At 45.9% G+C, this 19,406-nt stretch overlaps 1 protein-coding gene across 6 annotated transcripts in view; it reads right to left on the reverse strand.

Moving 5' to 3' along the window:
• The window catches only part of TAB1 (TGF-beta activated kinase 1 (MAP3K7) binding protein 1), a 53,484-nt gene that overhangs the window by 10,986 nt on the left and 23,092 nt on the right, over positions 1–19,406 (reverse strand). For all 6 annotated transcript variants that reach the window (XR_013622861.1, XM_078774305.1, XM_068110417.2 and 3 more), the window contains exons 7-10: positions 17,101–17,217; positions 16,423–16,534; positions 10,601–10,745; positions 7,267–7,495 (exon numbers count right to left, since the gene is read on the reverse strand). Coding sequence is in view for 5 of the 6 variants with exons in the window: in XM_078774305.1 (XP_078630431.1) it covers positions 7,267–7,495; positions 10,601–10,745; positions 16,423–16,534; positions 17,101–17,217 (603 nt within the window). In the remaining variant the exon portion in view is untranslated. The remainder of the gene's footprint in view (positions 1–7,266; positions 7,496–10,600; positions 10,746–16,422; positions 16,535–17,100; positions 17,218–19,406) is intronic.

Below are 19,406 nucleotides of genomic sequence, written 5' to 3' on the forward strand. Positions count from 1 at the left end.
CAAAACGGTCACGGATGGTCACTTGAACCTTCAATGGTCACTTCATAGCACAGCTGTTGAACAGCCGTTTTGACTGTCAGTGATTAGCCAAGGGGTACGGGATGATTTTAATGAGCTGTACGTGATGTCTTGATATTGGCTTTAAAAAGGCCAGTGCAAAATGGGCATTTCAATCAACATGCCACGATTGTCAAGGGATCAACGGCAGCGTACCCTGGGCATGCTGCAAGGCGGACTGAGCTACCATGAGGTGGCACGTCGCCTTGGCTGTTCACACCAGACGATATCGGCCCTGGTGGACAGAGACACCCTCCACAACTCTGCAGATGACAGACCTCGATCAGGGAGGCCAAGAGTCACCACTGCAAGGCAGGACAGGCAGATGGTCCGAAGTCACCTGCGGGATCGATTCCGTCCAGCATCCCGCACTGCGGCAGAAACTCCGGGGCGTGCAAACCCACGGATCTCCAATGATACTGCACGAAGACGACTGCATGACTATGGTCTGACTGCCAGAAAACCATACAGAGGCCCCGTGATGACGGCTGCCCATCGCCGCAACCGACAGAGATGGTGCCAGCAGCATCAGCGGTGGACCTTGGTGCAGTGGAACGAGGTCGCTTTCAGCGATGAGTCAAGGTTCTGTGTGGACAGTCCTGATGGGCGTGAGCGTGTCTGGAGAAAAACTGGCGAGCGATATGCTGATTGTTGCATGCGTCAAGCCAACAGGTGGGGTGGCCCAAGTGTGATGGTGTGGGCCGCCATATCAGGCCGGTACAAGACGCCACTGGTGGTTGTGGATGGGAATCTTAACGCCCAGCGGTATGTGGATAACATCCTGCGACCTCATCTGCTGCCATTCCTGCTAGACCACCCAGAACTGAGAACCTTTCAGCATGACAACGCTCGTCCCCATGCTGCTCGCTTTACCACTGCATTTCTCCAAGGCGAGAAAATCAACACCATGCAGTGGCCTGCGCTCTCCCCTGACCTGAATCCCATAGAGCACCTGTGGGATGAGCTTGGGAGACGTGTAGTTGGCAGGGCCAGGACATGGACAGAGCTGGTTCAGACATTGAGGACTGAGTGGGACAGAATCCAGCAGCAATCCATCCAAAGACTGGTAGGCAGTATACGCCGACGATGCACTGCCTGTATCCAAAACAATGGTGGCCACACACGCTATTGAAAGGGGACTGATATTGCACCCTCTGCTGTTCTGTACTGTAGAACAAACTGATGAGATGGTGTATCTTGGTCAAAAACTTGACATGTCATCAATAAAATGCCAATGTTTCAATTAGCAATTGTTGGTTTGCTTCATTTTGAACGAGTAATTCTCGTTCTGAGAACCGGAGTGTAGTGAAATTATACCAAGGTGAACCCAGGGTGTGCTCGCTACAGAAGGGGCGTCTATAAGACCCGGGACAACCGGGGTGCGCAGACACTCCAGCGGAACTCACTGTGACATAGTCCTGTAGTTTGAATGGTATGTACGCCCCTAAATGCTGCGCTGACTGTCCTCTCTGTTGGACCATTGCTATATTGAATCGACCATTGCTCATGAAATACTCTGATTTTAATGCCTGTTGCATGCATGTATTCTTACAGGATGTACTACAGATCTAAATGATATTAAACCTACCCAGAGGTCAAGTCGTGTCTGAGCTTGATTTTCACGACATTTAATATCATTTAGATCGCCGGAATGGCTGACCACAAGATGATCGTGGTACCGATTCTCGGAGCCGACCCTCAAGCTGAGGGATCAGCATCGGAGTTCACTCACTGGCTCAAAACGCTGGAGAATTACTTTGCTGCTCACGAAACAGAGCCCACCGCAGCGATAAAGCTGTCCGTGTTACAGTCGAAGGTCTATCACACCGTTTTCCGGAACATTTCTCGATTTGGGACGTACGCTACGGCTCTGGCCGAGCTGAAGCGCCTCTACGTAAAGACACGGAGCGCTGTGCACGGCCGGCATCAACTCTCTCAGCGGCGACAGCAACCATCTGAATCGATCGATCGCTTCGCGCAGGAGTTGCGCTACCTGTTGGCAGACTGCGTGCAGGACGTCCGGACCCACGAGCAAGTGCAGGACGACTTGCTCCGAGATTCATTCATCTCCGGAATTAATTCTGGAGTCTTGCGGCTCCGTCTCCTGGAGGTCGCGGATCTGACATTTACAGAAGCACTACGGCTGGCACGCATATACACAGATGCCCGAGAACAATCCACCGCATATGATCACCCACGAGTCGTGGCGGGGACCTCGCAACTCGCGCGACCGGAGAGGGCTACCGCCGAGGATACGGAGGAGGACCCGACCACTACGGCCGAGTCTCTGGGAGCTCCTGAAGCGGACTCCGCTTCCGGCCTCACTGCTGCCGCCGCTGCCCGGCCACGGCCTGACCGGTATGCAAAATGTTATTTTTGCGGGAATCGGCAGCACCCTCGCTCTGAATGCCCGGCCCGGGAGGCTACATGCCACCTGTGCTCCACCAAGGGCCATTTTGCAAAGGTTTGCAGGAAGGCCGCTCGGGGCACGCGTCCCCGCGCGACCTTGAATGGGCTCATCGCGGAGCCAACGGATCGAGCGCCGGACGGGGCGCCTCACTAGGCTTTGAAGAGCCGCTCTCCTTCTCACGGACCTCTGGCTACACGCCCGACCTTGGTGAGATACACCGGGCCGCCGAAACAAATGGCGCGAACGCGACCGGCCACAGCGCGACCGACCTTGACTGGCGTTCGAACGCCTACTTCAAACAAGCGACATGCTCCTGCTTTGGAAATTCCTCTCGATGTGCGGCAAACACAGCACGTGACTCGAGCCCCATCTGACGGCGGCTTTTACGAATTACATGCACCCACTTTGGCATATGAATCTGCAGACGGCAGAGATCTTTCTCACGTGACGCGAGCGCCATCTGGCGGCGGCTCTTACGAATTACATGCACCCACTTTGGCATATGAATCTGCAGACGGCAGAGATCTTTCTCACGTGACACGAGCGCCATCTGGCGGCTGCTCTTACGACCTACACACACCCACTCTGGCAAAGGAAACTGCTGATGAGCCAACGGACTTCAATGCTCCTGCTGAGGCCCAACCTGCCGACGCTGCCCGAAGGATTGCAGCCGGCGTGGGATCCACCCACGAGGCGCGATCTTCTCGCCCGGCCGGTACAATACCTGCCGGGTCTGCTGGCCTTGCGCAGGCCATCATTCCGCTCACGGTCGCGGGCGTTTTTGCGCAAGCTTTGATTGACACGGGGTCCACGGATAGTTTTATCGATCAGCGACTCGTGCATCAACATGGGTGGCCGGTTCTCGGGACAACCCGCCGGATCTTCATGGTCTCTCAGGGACTTCGGTTGAGCACAAAAGGGGCGTGTCGATTGAAACTTGTGATAAAGGGACGCACGTTCCCGGATGTGTATCTCATGGTATTACCTGCGTTATGCGCTGACGTTCTGTTAGGACTTGATTTCCTTAAGCGGCATGGACGTTTGGAAATAGACTTCGGTGGGCCGGACACGCTCGCTGTGTGCGCCCTCGCTCAAATGGACATGGAGCCACTCTCACTGTTCCCCAACCTGACCACTGATTGTACCCCTGTAGCCGTCAAATCGCGGCGCTACTCTCGCGCGGACGCGCAATTCATTGCGGAAGAAACGGCCCTGCTCTTAAAGGACGGTATTATAGAACACAGTAGGTCACCGTGGCGGGCCCAAGTCTTAGTGGTGCGGAGTGAGGCCCACCGCCGGCGCATGGTAATCGACTATTCGCAGACGATTAATCGTTTTACACAGCTGGATGCCTACCCCTTACCGGGGATGGACGCCCTGGTACGCCAGGTGGCCCTGTATTCCGTTTATAGCACTCTCGATCTGCGTAGTGCATATCATCAAGTCCCCATCTCTAGGGCTGATCGCGTCTTTACAGCCTTTGAATCGGGTCAGCGGTTGTACCAGTTCACGAGACTTCCCTTTGGGGTAACTAACGGAGTCGCTTGTTTTCAGAGGGCTATGGATGACCTCGTTGCGAAGGAGAATTTGACCGATGTCTTTGTCTATCTGGACAATCTTACGGTATGTGGGTATGACCAGGAGCATCACGACGCTAATCTGAAACGCTTCCTCGAGGTCGCGCGGAAATATCGCCTAACCATGAATGCGGCTAAGTGTCGATACTCTCTACGCACGGTAGACCTTTTGGGGTACACCGTGACCCATGGCTCCGTCTCTCCGGATAAGGAGCGTCTGCGCCCTTTGCTCGATATGGCTCCGCCTAGCGATCGGGCTTCGCTGAAACGCGCTCTAGGGCTGTTCGCCCACTACTCAAAGTGGGTGCAAAATTTCTCCGCGAAGCTCCGCCACCTCGTGGCCTGCGACACTTTCCCCATGGGCCCGGCCGCCCTGGCGGCCTTCGAGGGCCTTAAAGTCGACATCGCTGGCGCCGCTGTCGCGACGATTGACGAGAGTGCCTCTTTCGTTTTGGAGAGTGATGCCTCGGATCATGCGATAGCGGCGACTCTCTCCCAAGGAGGCCGCCCTGTGGCTTTCTTCTCGCGGACTCTCACCTCCGCCGAGCGGAGGCATTCGTCTGTCGAAAAGGAAGCGTACGCGATCGTCGAATCAATTCGGCGATGGCGGCCGTATCTGCTTGGGCGGAGTTTCCAAATCGTCACGGACCAACAGAGTCTTGCGTTTATGTACGACACCTTACATGCTCAGCGCATTAAGAATGAGAAAATCACCCGTTGGCGTATCGAACTCGCCGACTTCTGCTACACCATCAAATACCGCCCGGGGAAGGATAACCTGGTCGCTGACGCCTTATCGAGGCCGGCCACTTGCGCGGGGGTTGTAACTTTGGAGGGGATGCGCACTTTGCACGGCACTATGTGTCATCCCGGGGTAACGCGCTTCGCGCATTTTGTGCGCGAGGGCAATCTGCCGTACTCGATTGAGGACATCCGCCGCATCTGCCCTGATTGCGCGATCTGTGCGGAACTCAAACCGCGTTTTTATAACCCTCCTATGGGGACACTCGTTAGGGCTACTAGACCGTGGGAGCGCTTGGCGATGGACTTCAAAGGGCCGCTGCCAATGTCGAGCAACTCTCGCTATCTGCTCACTATCGTCGATGAGTATTCCCGATTCCCCTTTGCTTACACGTGCGGGGATATGTCGGCTGCCACGGTTATTCGGTGCCTGCAGAATTTGTTTTCTATGTTCGGGTATCCGGCCTATGTGCATACCGATCGGGGTGCGGTGTTCCTGTCCCAGGAAGTGAGGGGCTACTTGCTCCAGCATAATGTCGCTTCGAGCTACACCACCCCATACCGGCCCCAAGCGAATGGGCAGATCGAACGCTTTAATGGGATTATATGGAGGGCCGTCATGCTAAGCCTTCGGACCCTCGGCCGAGGCCTCGATAAATGGGCGTGGTCGCTACCTGCCGCTCTAAACTCGATCCGGGCTCTCCTATGCACTGCCACCAACCAGACTCCTCACGAACGACTGTTCCACCACCCTAGAAGCTCCGGCAGTATCCAATCTTTACCCAGCTGGCTCGCTGAACCGGGGCCCGCCTATCTCAAACGAGCGGTTCGCGCTAGCAAGTACGACCCCCTTGTTGACAAGGTGCAGGTCCTCCAGGCTAATCCCGAGCATGCTCGCGTGTTAACGGCGGATGGCCGCGAGTCTACTGTCTCCGTACGCCATCTCGCCCCATGTGGGGACGACGACAGGGATATCGACGAACCCGTCTACGAGTCTATGGACTCTACCGAAGCTTCCCCTATGGAACTACCACCGTTACTCCCGTCGTTCCCCACTCCCGTGCCCGAAGGCGCAGGGGCGCCCCCTCCGACTCCCACCTCCGGCGGCTCTTCCGACGCGGGGGACTCCGGGCTTGGGGACGCCGTGCCCGGTAGATTCCGAACACGAACTGGCAGGGAAGTTCGCCGCCCCGACCGCTACGGGTGGACCGACTGATGTGGATTGACGTGACCCATTCGTTTATTGCTGATGCTTGCTTGCAACCTGCCGAGCGGCAGTATAGTTCTAACGGCGGGGAGAATGTAGTGAAATTATACCAAGGTGAACCCAGGGTGTGCTCGCTACAGAAGGGGCGTCTATAAGACCCGGGACAACCGGGGCACGCAGACACTCCAGCGGAACTCACTGTGACATAGTCCTGTAGTTTGAATGGTATGTACGCCCCTAAATGCTGCGCTGACTGTCCTCTCTGTTGGACCATTGCTATATTGAATCGACCATTGCTCATGAAATACTCTGATTTTAATGCCTGTTGCATGCATGTATTCTTACAGGATGTACTACAGATCTAAATGATATTAAACCTACCCAGAGGTCAAGTCGTGTCTGAGCTTGATTTTCACGACACGGAGTACCCGGAGTTTCTGCCGCAGTGCGGGATGCTGGACGGAATCGATCCCGCAGGTGACTTCGGACCATCTGCCTGTCCTGCCTTGCAGTGGTGACTCTTGGCCTCCCTGATCGAGGTCTGTCATCTGCAGAGTTGTGGAGGGTGTCTCTGTCCACCAGGGCCGATATCGTCTGGTGTGAACAGCCAAGGCGACGTGCCACCTCACGGTAGCTCAGTCCGCCTTGCAGCATGCCCAGGGCACCCTGCCGTTGATCCGTTGACAATCGTGGCATGTTGATTGAAATGCCCATTTTGCACTGGCCTTTTTAAAGCCAATATCAAGACATCACGTGCAGCTCATTAAAATCATCCCGTACCCCTTGGCTAATCACTGACAGTCAAAACGGCTGTTCAACAGCTGTGCTATGAAGTGACCATTGAAGGTTCAAGTGACCATCCGTGACCGTTTTGTCTGACAGTGAGGACACTATTGTCCACAAATAAGTTCACACATTTACTACACGCAGTGTTATTGTTGATATTTAAAGGTTTCAAAGGTGGTAAGTTTCTTTTGCGTTTCAGTATATATATATATATATATATATATATATATATATATATATATATATATATATATATATATATATATATATATATATATATATATATATATATATATATATATATATACATATATATATATACATACATATATACATATATACATATATACATATATACATATATACATATATACATATATACATATATATATATATATATATTACCAAAGAAAAAGCACCATCTAACCTGTTTAGTTATACCAAGATAGCATATCTTGATCCAACCCTCCACTTGCATTCAACAATACCTGTTGAGTTGCTGTTTGTTAGGGCTTGGCCTCCAGGTGGGAAACCCAGGTTTCTGATGAGCAGTGTTGCATCATCATGTTGCTCAATTGCATGAGTTTCCCCATCATTCTTTGCTCGTTCCAGCCGCGTTTCTTGGTGCAACTGCACTACACGCTCTACCACCACTTGTGCCACTGCCGTCACTGATGACCGCAATAGAAATTCACGTGCTACCAGGATGGCAAGCTCCTGGAGAAACGAGAGACAATTTTATAAAATTATATGCATTTTCTAAAATATTATTTGTTGTCCTGAATATTCTGAAATGGTCACATCCTTTTCAAACAAAGGTCATTAGCATCCGTAGCTCTACAAATAATTCCAAATATCTTCGGCAAGCTCAATGTTATAATTCACAGTCGATACTGTACATACATTTGAACATAGTGGCACAGTAATTACCCCACACGCGTGAAGCAAAAAGTGCGGCTAAGCATTGCTTCACTTTGTCTCCGTCTGTCTGTCCGTCTATGATCGAGGGACAACTTAATTTCAATTGAATGTTATATTTAGAACACAAATTGGAACACGAACCTGCAGTTCAACATTACCTTAGCTCTGAATTTGTAAAATTGTACAGAATCTCATCCCAAGCACACATGCGCAGACAGGAGTTAGGTAATTGTTTTAGCCCGTCTCGCAGTCAAACAAAATTGAAAACCATTCCAAACAGGAAACCTACTGTTTTTAGGGATGTCATAAAGGACACACAAACAGGTACGAATAACGAATTTAACATATAACGTAGGGTAGTGTAAAAGAGTGTGCATCACCTGCAGTAAACCTCAGGAAAAAAAAAAGTTTGTTTGTTTTTCTCGTCCTTAAAGCTTATATTTTATTTCAATTGAATTAGATACTTGAACAATGTCGAACACAAATTGCCTTCTTGGCAGTTAGAAAACCCTTCTGTTTACCAGTACAATCACTACCCTTTTTCGATGAAAGTCTGGAGAGAGAGAGAAGAGAGAGATCCATTGATTTGTCAAATAAAATAATTACTGAAGACGAGTATGCGAGGTCATATTTTAAACATCATTTTTGAACACGTTTTTGCCTGAAAGTTTCATCAGCAAGACAAAACCTGCTTCAAATACAGAACCTATTTAACCAGGCCTAAATACAGTGTATGAAACCACAGTACACCAAAGGTACCATGAACAACTGCCTTGTACAAGCAAACATATTGCCACGTGAGAGGGTCTGCTAATGTAGACTGTCCTAAGCCAGAGGTCTGGTAAAGACCTCCGCGAATGCCAAAACGATGTTAGAATTTACTATTATGATTCCCCAAGGATCTCTCAAATCCAAACCGAAACAGACGGTTGTTCAATGTTCATGTTCAGGAAGGCAAAGGTGGGAAGATGTTTGTTAGCAGTTATTGGTTTATTATGAAAGAAATATGGGGGACAGGGAAGGACAGGATAGTCAATTAGTATGGCACAAACCTCCACTCAAAATCTGAACACAAGAAAAGAGGAAGAAAAAACACACAAACTTATGTACAATGAAATAAACTCGTACTAAAACCCAGCTAGTGGCCATGAACATGGAACGGACTGAACCCGTGCAGGCTGGTGTGGCACAGGATGAAGGTGCAAAGAGCAATGGCGATGAAGAGGCCAGTGGACGAGAGGGCAGCCAAGCAGAGGATGGGATGTGTTCTTCTCTGTGCCAAATGCTCCATTGCTGTCTTGGGATGGCACCATCTTCTGGGTCCCCCCTCATGTAGGGCTTTGGGGCTGCCCCTCACAAAAGAGTTCCGCCCATCTCCAGGGCTCCATAGCTCACAATCACGCCATTGCCTGCAGCTCTTGGCTAAAACGGCCCGTATATTGTCCATTTAAATGCGCGAAGCGTTTTCTTGGTGCCTTTTGTACCTGTTACGTGCTCCTCCCCGACCCCCTGGTCACGGTGTACCTCCGAGCCCCGAAAGGTGTCACGGCAGAAAAATATGTTATCCTGTGTCAAAAATCAATGGTGAAACCACACCAATTGCAAATAATACAAACACCAATAATACAAACAAATATTGTATTAAAAATCACACAAGAATAACTACAATAATAATAGGAATCAAGAGTACAATCAATATATCTCCTATGATGGTACCATCAGCTAGTCCAAGGTAACTCACTGTGCTCCAAGTGAGTGGAAAAAGAACATTCCCCAATGTATCTATATTCCCGACTTTGAGCTCAGAGCCGATCCCCTCCAGTGATCATAGGAACGATGTCGAATCGAAACCAGAATCTCGTTCAGATGACAGGCACAGTCACGCCGCCCAAAACGGCACAAAGGCGCACGCGGCCAAAGCGGAGAAAAGGGTCACGTGGTTAAAGCAGCACAAAGGCGCACTCACGGCGACTGGGAAATCCAAAGGCGCCCTCCAGGTATGAACTTTCACTGTTCACAGTCGGCGAGCCACAAAGTAATCGTCAAAAACCTCGATGCACACACACACCACAGATACGTCTGAAAGCGGTGGAAACGGCTGACGAAGGAAGGAAAGTTTGTTCGACGCATGAAGCGCGCGAGTCAAAATGGCCGACGGCTCGCCCTCGAGTCGCAACGACCCGGCGATGATTCTTCGGAATCCAACGCCAAACCTGACACGCAGGATGATCAGTCACAGCGATAACAACTTTATCGCAGGAATCCTTTTTCCCAGGAAACCCAAAGTACGTGACTCTTGCTCGACAACGTTCGATCCAGACCGCAAAGCAACCAGCTTCTTCCCCAACTCTCTCGCTCCACTCTCTTTTTCCTCCTTCCGCTTTGTCGTCGTCCGGTTCCGGTTTCATTTAAAACATTAACCTTTTTACCTTTTGACAACAATAACCGTCATTTCCCTCAAACCACAATAATAATAATACATGGAACCAGAAATGTTTCAAGTGGATGAAAACCACAACGGAAGTGATGAATCCATAACAGTACCCAAGTCCTCATGTGGCCTCACCTGTACAGGAGGTTTTACACAGCACAACCTTGACCTATTCTGCTGTATTGTTTACAATCACTTTCCCCTCAGTGCACATATTACATATGACTTAACCCTGACAGATTCCTAGTGCAAAAGTAAATCGAACCTACCTGAACACAAAGTCCATACTAGTCTTACTGCTTTCTAGCTATGGAGTTTTCTTTTAAGGTCTTTAAACCTCAAAAATCAGAGCTCATTTTTACAATATCATTGTAGAATATAAAATTTAGTCATATTCATCAGCCTAAATTTACATACAGTTTGAAATAAAAAGCACGACCATTTATTTAATCTATTAACTCCTAGCATACCCGATTAGCTGTGCCAGGGCCGTGTATGGTCTCCAAGGCACTCCAGAGACCATCGGAAGCAAGTAGGAGGAAACCAATGGTGCCTTCCAGAGATGTCCCACCACTCACTTCCGGTACAGCAATCACTGGCTCAGACTTGGCGCCACTAGGTAGGAGGCAAAAACAAAGAAAATTAATGATAAAGTGAATAAACCTGAATAAAAAGACTACTGTCCAAACTAAAGTGGTTCATGTGGATAATCGTTGGTAATTAGTATGCAAGAATTCCAAATAATTTTGTTCTGCAGTCAAGTTTTGGTATTTAATATGTGCCAAGCCCATGGAGTAAACTTGTTAGCGGCACAAAAAGGTGTAGTAGTGGATCATGTGCTAACTGTTGCCACGCGAATTGTTGCAATGTTCTCAGATAGCGAGTTACACAGGACTAAATGCTTGTGTCATATTCACATAGATTTACTACTAATCCATTGACCCAGACGGAATAACTAGTCTGAAGTTTTGACATACCTACCGTTCACACATGAGGTATCAAAACTTCAGATGCATGCTCGGTTTAATCTGCGTGAATGGACCTTAAGTAGAACTGTATCCTTTTTTAATCGATCAGAAAATTATTTCGGAATATTTTTTGTTGTTTCTGTACAGCCAAGAGACAAACAAAATGATGCGCTATGGAATGACCGATGCAGTGAGTGCAATGCAGAGCGACGTTCGGTAGAGAAGGCGATCAAAACGGAACAAATAAACTTCTGGCAAAGGACACGACAAGCACATTGTTAATGCACACATTAATTAAACTAAATAAAATGGTGTTTCCCGATCCCACAGGATTCATGAATAACAAGGAAGAACAGCACGCTGAGGTGTATTTTTCACAATCGTGGAAGGAAGACAGAGGCCTTCAGCAAACCTTGTAATTCCCTTCCACAAACATCCTACTCTACCCATTAATAGATCATTATTATTTATCAGTACATGTTTCCCATGACCCATATGTCCAACAAGATTGTGCAGATGTAGCACACTTGCCTTTGGGCTTAGTCTGAATTTGATTCTCGACTTAACCCTAGAACTGTCATATTGGTGGTTCACAATAAAGGCATTGGAGAAGAGAGTGTGCCGTCCATCAGATGGATATTGAGCTGTGGTGCAGATAAATGTGGTGCAAAATAAGCTGTGGTGCAAAAAAAAATTGATCTGGTAATGTTAGCTGGTGGACGTCAAATATCCCACTGTATATTTCGCAAAGAGTAAACGATTGTCACCTGCAACCAGTTAAAACTCCAAATTTCTGCCCCAACTAGCTCTACAAAATCAACCCTATCCCCCCCCCCCCTAACCTTCAAACCCCTAGCTAGAGCTCTGGCATCCCTTCACTCGCTAGGAGCAAGCAGGATTCTGAAATATGGTTGGGACAGGTAACGAAAACAATCCTTCCACATTATAGTGCAACATTGGTTGGGACAGGTAACGAAAACAATCCTTCCACATTATAGTGCAGCATTAAAGTAACGATACAATTGTTACTCCGCGAATAAAATATAAGTAGCACCAAGTTCTGTATGAATCAGCAACCAAACAAATTTAATAACACACATGTGGCTCCTGGTTTGGGTTGCAATTTAACTGGATGTTAAAGGTGAAAAAAAAATTGCAACATAAATTATAAGAGGACAGCAGACAACTTAGGAAAAGATGAATATGATAGCTACCAGTGGAATTGCATCAATTTCAATACAGCTTTTGCGTGAAAGGTTTTTTTTGCAAAACAGTGGCATAATGTTCATGTAATGGCAGACAAGTAGAGGCATGTACACCAACAATGTATGAGCTGTCAATGAGAGAACACACAGTGCCTTCAGAAAGTATTCACAACCCTTGCCTTTTTGACATTTTGTTGTGTTACAGCCTGAATTTAAAATGAATTAAAATGAGATTATTTTTTTTTGTCACTGATCTACACCTATCATTTTTTATTTAAATTTTAAGTCAAAGTTGCTTTTTTTTGGGAAATTTTTACAAAATAATTAAAAATGAAAAGCTGAAATGTCGTGAGTCAATGAGTATTAAACCACTTTCCTATAAAAAAATAAATAAAAAAACACCTTTAGAGGCCATTTTTCCCCGCAAAGCGGGGGTTGGCCTTTTTCGGGCACCGTGGTTGTTGTTGTTTTTGTTGGTCCCCTTTTTGAAGCAATGTTTTACGGCCGGATGCCCTTCCTGCCGCCAACCCTTTTTGTTGCCTTTTACGACAAACAGGGAATTACCAGTGAACTGGTACTCAATTTGCCGACCTCGGAAGGATGACAGGCTGAGTCAACCCCCCTGGTGTTAATTCAGCGATCGACCGGGATTCAAACCCAGGATCCTAGGATCCTAAGCTGGCACCCTAGCAGCTAGCCCAACACCAGGCTACACTTTCCTATAAATAAATTTTTAAAAAACACCTTTAGAGGCCATTTTTCCCCGCAAAGCGGGGGTTGGCCTTTTTTGGGAACCGTGGTTGTTGTTGTTTTTGGGTCCCCTTTCCACTGGGACCAGTTGTTATGCGGTTGTTATGCCACTTTCCTATGACACTCCAAATTCAGCTCAGGTGCATCCAATTTCCTTTGGCCATCCCTGAGATGTCTCTTCAACTTGATTTGAGTCTACCTGTTGCCAATTCAATTGATTGGACATCAGGAAGAAAAAAAAACACCTTTCTATATAAGGTCCCACAGTTGACAGTTCAAGTCAGAGCAGAAACTCTACCATGAAGTCCAAGGAACTTTCCGTAAAACTCCGAAATAGAATTGTGAGGAGGCATAGATCTGGGGAAGGGTATAAAATAATTTCTAGTGTTGAAAGTTCCCAAGAGCACAGCGAGCTACATCATTAGGAAATGGAAACAATATGGATCTACCCAGACTCTTCCTAGAGCTGGCCGTCTGACCAAACTGACTACCGGGCAAGAAGGACCTTGGTCAGGGAGGTGACCAAGAACCCAATGACCACTCTGACTGAACTACAGAATTCCTTGGCTGAGATGGGAGAACCTGCCGGAAAAACAACAGTCTCTGCAGCCCTTCACAAATCTAGGCTTTATGGGAAAGTGGCCATATGTAAGCCACTCCTGAGAAAAAAGGCACATGACAGCACACCTGGAGTTTGCAAAATGGCACGTGAATACTGTAAGAGCACAGGACAAAATATTCTGTGGTCTGATGAGACGAAAATTTAACTCTTTGGCCTGAATGCAAAGCGCTGCGTCTAGTGGAAACCGAGCACAGCTCATCACCCATCTAAGACCACCCCTATAGTGAAGCATGGTGGTGGCAGCATCATGTTATGGGGATGCTTTTCAGTGCAGTGACTGGGAGATTTGTAAGGATAGGGGGAACAAAGAATGGAGCCAAATACAGGAAAATCCTTGAGGAGAACCTTCTTCAGAGTGCAAAAGACCTAAGACTGCGGCAAAGATTTACTTTCCAACAGGACAATGACCCCAAGCATACAGCCAAAGCAACACTGGAATGGCTTCAGAACAAGAACCTGAAAGTCCTTGAGTGGCCCATCCAAAGGCCAGACTTGAATGTCATTGACAATCTGTGGAAAGACTTGAAGATTGCTGTTCACCGACGCTTTCCATCCAACTTGACAGAGCTTGAGCAAATCTGCAAGGAAGAATGGGAGAAACTCCCCAAATCCAGATGTGCAATGCTGATACAGACATACTCAAGAAGACTCGAAGCTGTAATTGTTGCCAAAGGAGCTTCTATGAAGTATTGACTCAGGTCTTAGGGGATTGAATACTTATGTAAATTAGATATTTCTGCATTTCATTTTTAATTATTCTGTAAAAAATTGTAAAAACAAAATTCCAATTTGACATTATGGGGTATTATGTGTAGATCTGTGACCAAAATAATCTCAATTTAATCCATTTTACATTCAGGCTGTAACACAAAATGTGAAAAAAGTCAAGGGGTGTGAATACTTTCTGAAGGCACTGTGTGTTCTCTCATTGACAGCTCATACATTGTTGGTGTACATGCCATTACATGAACACTATGCCATTATTTTAATATAGCTATTAAAAAGGTTGTAGAGTTTGTTATTCACTATACTAAAAGAAAAAGCAGGTACAGTAAGTAGTATGTGATGCCATCCATAAATGGCTAACACCCCCAACTCTACACCAAATGGTTTTCTTCAGATGTGGAATCATGATTTTATTAACTTGGCCATAAATAAACTTTTAATATCCTGAAAAACAAAACAAATCGATTATCATCTGCATTTATTTACCAAAAGGTTAGTTTTACTGGAGGTCCACTTCGGGCCAAAAATGGGCACTTTGGGCACCGTTTTTTTCCAAAATCGGTTGGCTTCGTCATTTTCAGCGTCAAATTTAACACGGGAATCCATTCTCAAAACAAAAGTGAACAGCCTTGCCAAGTCGAGTGCAATTCTGAGCCTAATGTGAGGAATGTCATGGACACCATTCAAAATATTGTTAATCCTTCTAACCCTTCCTTGGAGACATCAGTTCTATGACGTTACATCAGGCCAGGTTGCATCAGTACCTGCAGTCAAAGACCTTCCAGAGGCCAAGGAAAAAGGAGAGGAAAAGGAGAGGAATTCATGACTTTTTGTCAGGAGTGACTACAAAACCAACATGTCAGCAGCTTTCATGATCCTATCAAGAAGATGAAACTGAAAACTTTCAAGGACACAGGAAAATCTACTTCAACAAAAGTAAAGAGTCGGTAGATTTCTCTGAAAGCAGATCGGAACCACCTTAACCGTTAATGCAACACCAGGCTTATAAAAGCTGTGGGATAGGATATAGGATTACATGGAAGGCCCTTGGTGTTGCATGTCTTTTCAAGTTCCCTGTGGATCAACAAAGCAAACTGTTGGATTTGAACTGATCTTCTGGATGCTCCGTTTCAACAGAATAACTCTTACTTAATCAATCAAATTGCTTAATTAAATTTAAATTTTAAATTTAATTAATTTAAATTTTAAATAAATTAAATTTAAATTAATTAATTAATTTGATTAATTATTAATTAATTAAATAAAATATAATTTAATTTAATTTTTTTAATCAAATTTAAAAATTAAAATTAAAATTAACTTAATCAAATTGTGAACAATGAATTTTGTTGATGATTTTAGCAACATCATGAAAACTATGAATGAGCATTCCAACTGCACGATACAAGTGTAAAACTGAAGAATCCCAAGTGTTTTTTCGATGGAAAACTTAAATTTAGTAAATGGTCACGTGGTGGGCAAAGAAAGCAGAGTAAGGATGTCCTTAAGTCTACACTCAAGTCGTGTGCCATCCCAGTTGTCACCTGCGAACATCAGGCCACAAGAAGGTCAGCTTGGCATAACATTCGCCGCAAAGGCCTGGACCACTTTGAATGGGGGATGGGGGAGACTTGCCATCGAGAGAGAGCGGAGGCAAGAAAGGAAAACCTGCCAACGTCCATCTCCACAAGGACCAGTTTGCCTGCGATTTTTGTGGTAGACGCATTGGACTATAATACAGCTACCGCACAATGCTTTGTGAGCATGCCGAAGAAGAAAAGAGATTCGTCAAAGACGACGACTCACACCATCATCAGGTGTTTCCCAGATGGAGACTATGGAACTCAAAATCTCGGCAAAAAAACCAGGCTTCAGCCCATAATCAGATTTAACTTAAGGGATAAAATATAATAAATGAAATTATAAATGAGCAAGTTAAATATTCTGGATACACCGACTCCGAAACACTTATTTTGGTTTTTCCCAAACTATGAAAATGTGTATGAGCTGTGGGTCCTTGCTTCAGCGCAGCGATGTCTTTATATCCAAGCTTGATCTTGTAGTCTCCAATTCGCCTTGTGCAGTCAATCTGCCCTAAAGCACCTTCCTCTTTCACCTTTTCAATGTCCAACCCTAAAAAAAAAAAAAAATTCTCAAATACGAGTTACATGTCACATTTTCTCCAAAAAAAAGCACTTGCACAATGGAGACTGAAAAGACTAATTGAGGTCCCATGAGGTTCCCAATTCCTATTCCACTGGCAAACACAAAGTAAGTTTTTACTCCACTTGAAAGAATGTTATTCTACAAGGAAACATCAAAACTTGTTGGTGACAACACATCAGAAAAGTGTGATGGTTGATACAACTACCAACCAACTCTTGTGGCACTAGATACAAAAACCTTCCAAATATAAGCTTCTTTTTTTTTTAAACATATACTGTACCCTAACAATCCCGTAGGCCCAACCCCTCTTTTTGTTAGGTTGTTTGAAGCTCTAATTTGTTTGTAGTTGTAGTTTGTCGAAAATGAAGCCTGGGTCCTCGGCGATTAATTATATTATCACTTCCAGCTCCGTGCGGCCAGTGGTTTGGGAATAGATCCAAACCGACACAGCCAATGGATACCACACACACCACACAATTTCCCTGCCTGATCTCTCATTGTGCTATGCTTTTGGAATGTCGCTCATTGCTCACCAAGCTGTACCAAGCGCTGCAATTCCGCTTCATTTTGCATGTGGTGATCAGAGTTGAGCTGCACAATGTCCAGTCCATCGCCACTTGTCATACGGCAAAGAAGAGCCCTGTTAGTTCCTGTCTCAGAGTGGGAGGGGGGGGGGGGGGGGAATGAAGGGGGAAGTATATACAGGCTTGGTTGAAGTAATATGTGCAAATAACAATAGAAAGCTAATGGCAATGAATAAAAGCACAGCATTAATGCCCATATTATATCAAGTGAAGATGAAGAAAGTGTGGGGTTGGGAAGAGGATGAGGGAGTGAAAAAGCCAGTTGATTAGAAGACAGAATAATGGAGGAGAGTCATTGTGGTAGAGCAGCATGAGTTGTTGTTAGCAAAAGCATATTTGACCAGGATTCAATGACGAAATCTGCTCGCTGGTTGCATCATGGCTGAAGCGTGGTTATGCCGCGCTACCAACAGCCTTGCACACAATTAAAGCAAGACTTTTTAATTTGGCCGGGGTAGCGACGATAATTGACGACCCTTTGCAAAATACACTTTTGGATCTTTAATGTCCACCAGATTGGCAGGATGGCCTGGAGGTTCGCACACACGCATTGAAGCGGTCTGGGTTCGATTCCTGACCCAGCTATAAACTGTCAGCCCAGTGTTTCACAGGCAGGGTGATTCATCAATGTGTGCTCCGTCCTGCAGATGGACATTAAACGAGCATCTCATCTGCCAGCATTTGTTGGTGGACATTATAGATCCCATGGTGTCCTTCGTGAAGAATAGGCGAGCTATCCCTGGCACCCTGGTCAAATTCCAAATTCCTGCCCTAAGTAGAAGAACGTCAAGCCTGGCCAGCCAATTCGTGAGGACTCGGGCCAAGCCTCACTTAGCCTACTCCACAAGAAAGGTGGGATAATGATGGTGGTTAAAATAGAACAGGAGGAAGATGAAGAGGATCTTTAATGCCCACTGGTGACTGTTAGCAGATGCTTTCTCAGATTAACACCACTCCGAGGGATGACATACTCAACCAGTGAGTTCACAAAACACCTTACCCCACACAGTCTTGAGGAAAAGGGCATGGGAAGGGTCTTTTCAACTCTTGCTTTGTGTTTCCGAGCATGATCTATATTTCCTATGAGCCATAATTTTGACTGAATGTCGATATTCCTCAAAGCTAAGAGTGTGAGCGGCATATTTCATTCGTCAAGATTGCATGTAAAATGGGGTAATCTTTTGTCCAAGTACTGCTAAATTGGAGGTTTTTGGAGTGTCAATAAGGCGATTTGTATTGTATATAATTCAATTGAAATAAAGTAAAAGTTTTAAAGGCTGTAAAAAAATGAGGGAAAGATAAATGGGCGAGGAGCAGTGATGTATCTCGTATTTTCAGTTGCAGGCCTAAATGAAATATTGCTGGTTTCGGGTCCTACCTACCACTGCAGGTCTGGGGTCTGGTGCCATGGGGCAGGCCCCAGATGCCAGAGGTTCCTGGAGGGTGGGTCTCTCCTGCCATCTCGAGCATTTCTGACCATAAAAATGTCTTAATTATGCCAACGTTTTGATAATTTTAAAGCATAATCTAATTTAAAACTCAAAATTTGTTTGACCAAAACTTAAATGAATAACATCTCTTGGATTCTTGGAAAATTGCTTCTGCTGTCATTCAATAATTTTGCTATCCATTACTCCTGACAACATCATTACTATCCATTACTCTTTGCTCCTTATTAGCTAGTTTTACTGTACTCCTGATAATTTAAATAGTTTAATCTGCCCACGTGCCCGAACAGTGCAGCACACGGCCGAGTTCCAAAAAAACATCTAAACCCATGCCAGTCATAAAGAAAAACGTTTACCAATTTAACCCTAATCAGGGATATTCGAATAAAGTGCTGGAAATCTAGCAGGCAGATGGACATGTCCTCGACAGTATGAGCAAAATTTACAAATGGCGTTTAAGAGTTAGACACGTGTAGAATCGCTAATCGTGCGATGATAACCCGAAAACACCTATCGCAGAAGAGTGTTCATCTAATGCGCAATCAAAACTGAATCACAAGCATTTAAATAACAAAGAAAGTTTTACACGTCGGCTCGGGCATGTTTAAAAGTGTGTTTAAGGCCTTGAAGCAAGCATTAGGAAAAAATGGTATAGGTATAACTGCAGCTGTACTCCGATACACTTCCTGGCAGTTAAAGTTAACTTTAGAATCACTATAAGGGTATGGAAGGAGTGGCAAAACGTCACCAGATCTGCATACATAATAAATAGATAGCCACTAATTAATTTTATACTGTGTATACAAC

Source organism: Myxine glutinosa, chromosome 3, assembly GCF_964187855.1.
Source record: "Myxine glutinosa chromosome 3, kmMyxGlut1.1, whole genome shotgun sequence".
Classification (NCBI taxonomy): domain Eukaryota; kingdom Metazoa; phylum Chordata; class Myxini; order Myxiniformes; family Myxinidae; genus Myxine; species Myxine glutinosa.